The sequence below is a fragment of the Charadrius vociferus genome, unplaced genomic scaffold, assembly GCF_000708025.1.
Source record: "Charadrius vociferus isolate BGI_N301 unplaced genomic scaffold, ASM70802v2 scaffold259, whole genome shotgun sequence".
NCBI classification, from domain to species: Eukaryota; Metazoa; Chordata; class Aves; order Charadriiformes; family Charadriidae; genus Charadrius; species Charadrius vociferus.
In genome coordinates, this window is record NW_009661368.1 from 7,560,589 (window position 1) to 7,562,647 (window position 2,059).

Sequence of the window (2,059 nt, forward strand, 5' to 3'; positions counted from 1 at the left end):
GGGGCTCTCGGAGCGGGGCCGGAGCCCGCGGTCCTCCCGGGGGGGGCAGGCGCCGAACGGGTCCCCGCGTCCCCACGCCGAGGGAACCCTCTGGTTGCAGGTGCCTTCTGCATTCCCCTGTACGTGCCCTATGTGCTGACGGGGAGATGGATCTTCGGGAGAAGCCTCTGCAAACTCTGGCTGGTAGTTGATTACCTGCTCTGCACCTCTTCGGTCTTCAACATCGTGCTGATTAGCTATGACAGATTCCTCTCGGTGACAAGAGCGGTGAGTCCTGTCATGGCAGCTGAGAGGGGAATAACTCTCCTCCCGCTCTACTCTCCAGATTCTCTGTAATAATTAAAAGCCCTTTGAATCCTCCAGAAATTAGGAATCTTTCAGCCTGGTGATGGAAAGCAATAATTACCCACAAATACATAATTCAGCTGTGGTTTCAGATTAGTATTTCCGGCACAATTAAATCATTCAAGGTTCAGACCCCATTGTGCAGGTGTTCCCTTCCCAGATGACAGGACAGTAGCGTACAAGTGAGTCAGCGCGGTAAGCAGACCTATTACTAACTTGCAGGGGCTTATTATCTCCAGGACAAACAAGCGGATTGCAGTCGGACTCCCAGCTTCTCCCTGGCTACCAAGGCAGCAGATTGCAGTACCAACTTTGGCAGGGCACAGACAGCCCTGAGGTCTCTGGGTGCGTGGGGAGATGAAAACGCTCAGCCTTTCGCAGGAGGTAACGAGCAATTCGCAGGCAGATCAGCTCCATTGCTGTCTGCTTGTTCCCCGACTCCAAATACAACACGGATGAGCTGCAAGGCTCGGGGAGGTGCCTGCCCAGCGTTTGAGGCGTGCGTCTCCCCGGGAGTCGCAGGGAGTAGCTGGGGACAACTCGGGCGAGTGGCGAGGTGCGGCAGACTGCCGCGTTCCGACCAACTCAGTACATTTCCACTAAGCAGAAGCCACATCTGCTTTTGGAGCTGCAAGATGAGGGTTCTAAGTCTTCTCTGCAGGAGTGTGATTTATCTAGCGATCGCTCCTGTTGCCTGTGGCATATGAATTTGTTAGACTGCTGGGATATTGCCTAGCAACTTTACCAGGAAGGCTAACAGTTCATTTGTGAAGAGCCTCAACCGGTTGGGGTGTGTGGCCATTCTTAAGAAAAGGTTTCCCCGTTGCAGGTCGCCTACAGAGCCCAGCAAGGCAACACCAAGCGAGCGGTGCTGAAGATGGTGATGGTATGGGTATTGGCGTTCCTGCTCTACGGACCTGCCATCATCAGCTGGGAGTATATATCAGGCCGGAGTATCATCCCCACTGGGGAATGCTATGCTGAATTTTTCTACAACTGGTATTTTCTCATGACAGCCTCTACGCTGGAGTTTTTCACCCCTTTCATCAGTGTAATGTTTTTCAACCTGAGCATTTACCTGAACATACAGAAGCGTACCAAAATACGCCTGGATATTTTCCACGAAGTGCACAACCAGTCCTTCACTGAAGAGATGGAAATGAGCCCAGAAGCAAAGCTTTCTTTGAAATGCTGTAAGTGGGAGCAGAAGGAGCCAGCGGAAACCCTCGACCTCTCTAAGAGCAAAGCTCAAGCGGCAGCCTCCACTGCCAGCCTGGGTGCCAAAGACCTGCTGTCAACAAGCTCCGAGAGCTCCGGGAAACCCAAGTGTTGCAACAAAAAGAGCTGTAAAAATTCAGCATCCACTCTGTCCTTAGAGAAACGGATGAAGATAGTGTCCCAGAGCATGACTCAACGCTTCAGGCTCTCTAGAGACAAGAAAGTGGCTAAATCACTGGCAATCATCGTGGGCATTTTTGGGATTTGCTGGGCACCATACACTCTCCTGATGATCATCCGCGCTGGCTGCCACGGCCACTGCATCTCTGACTACTGGTACGAGACTTCCTTTTGGCTGCTGTGGATCAACTCGGCCATCAACCCTGTCCTCTACCCTCTCTGCCACTACAGCTTCAGGAGAGCTTTTATTAAACTCCTCTGTCCCAAGAAGCTAAAGATTCAACCTCACGATCCCCTTCAGAACTGCTGGAAGTGA

The 2,059-nt window shown here is 52.2% G+C and overlaps 1 protein-coding gene across 1 annotated transcript in view; it reads left to right on the forward strand.

Moving 5' to 3' along the window:
- Positions 1–2,059, forward strand: part of HRH3 (histamine receptor H3) — a 12,989-nt gene extending 10,930 nt beyond the window's left edge. The window contains exons 4-5 of the mRNA XM_009893585.1: positions 14–267; positions 1,175–2,059. Of these exons, the coding sequence (XP_009891887.1) occupies positions 14–267; positions 1,175–2,059 (1,139 nt within the window). The remainder of the gene's footprint in view (positions 1–13; positions 268–1,174) is intronic.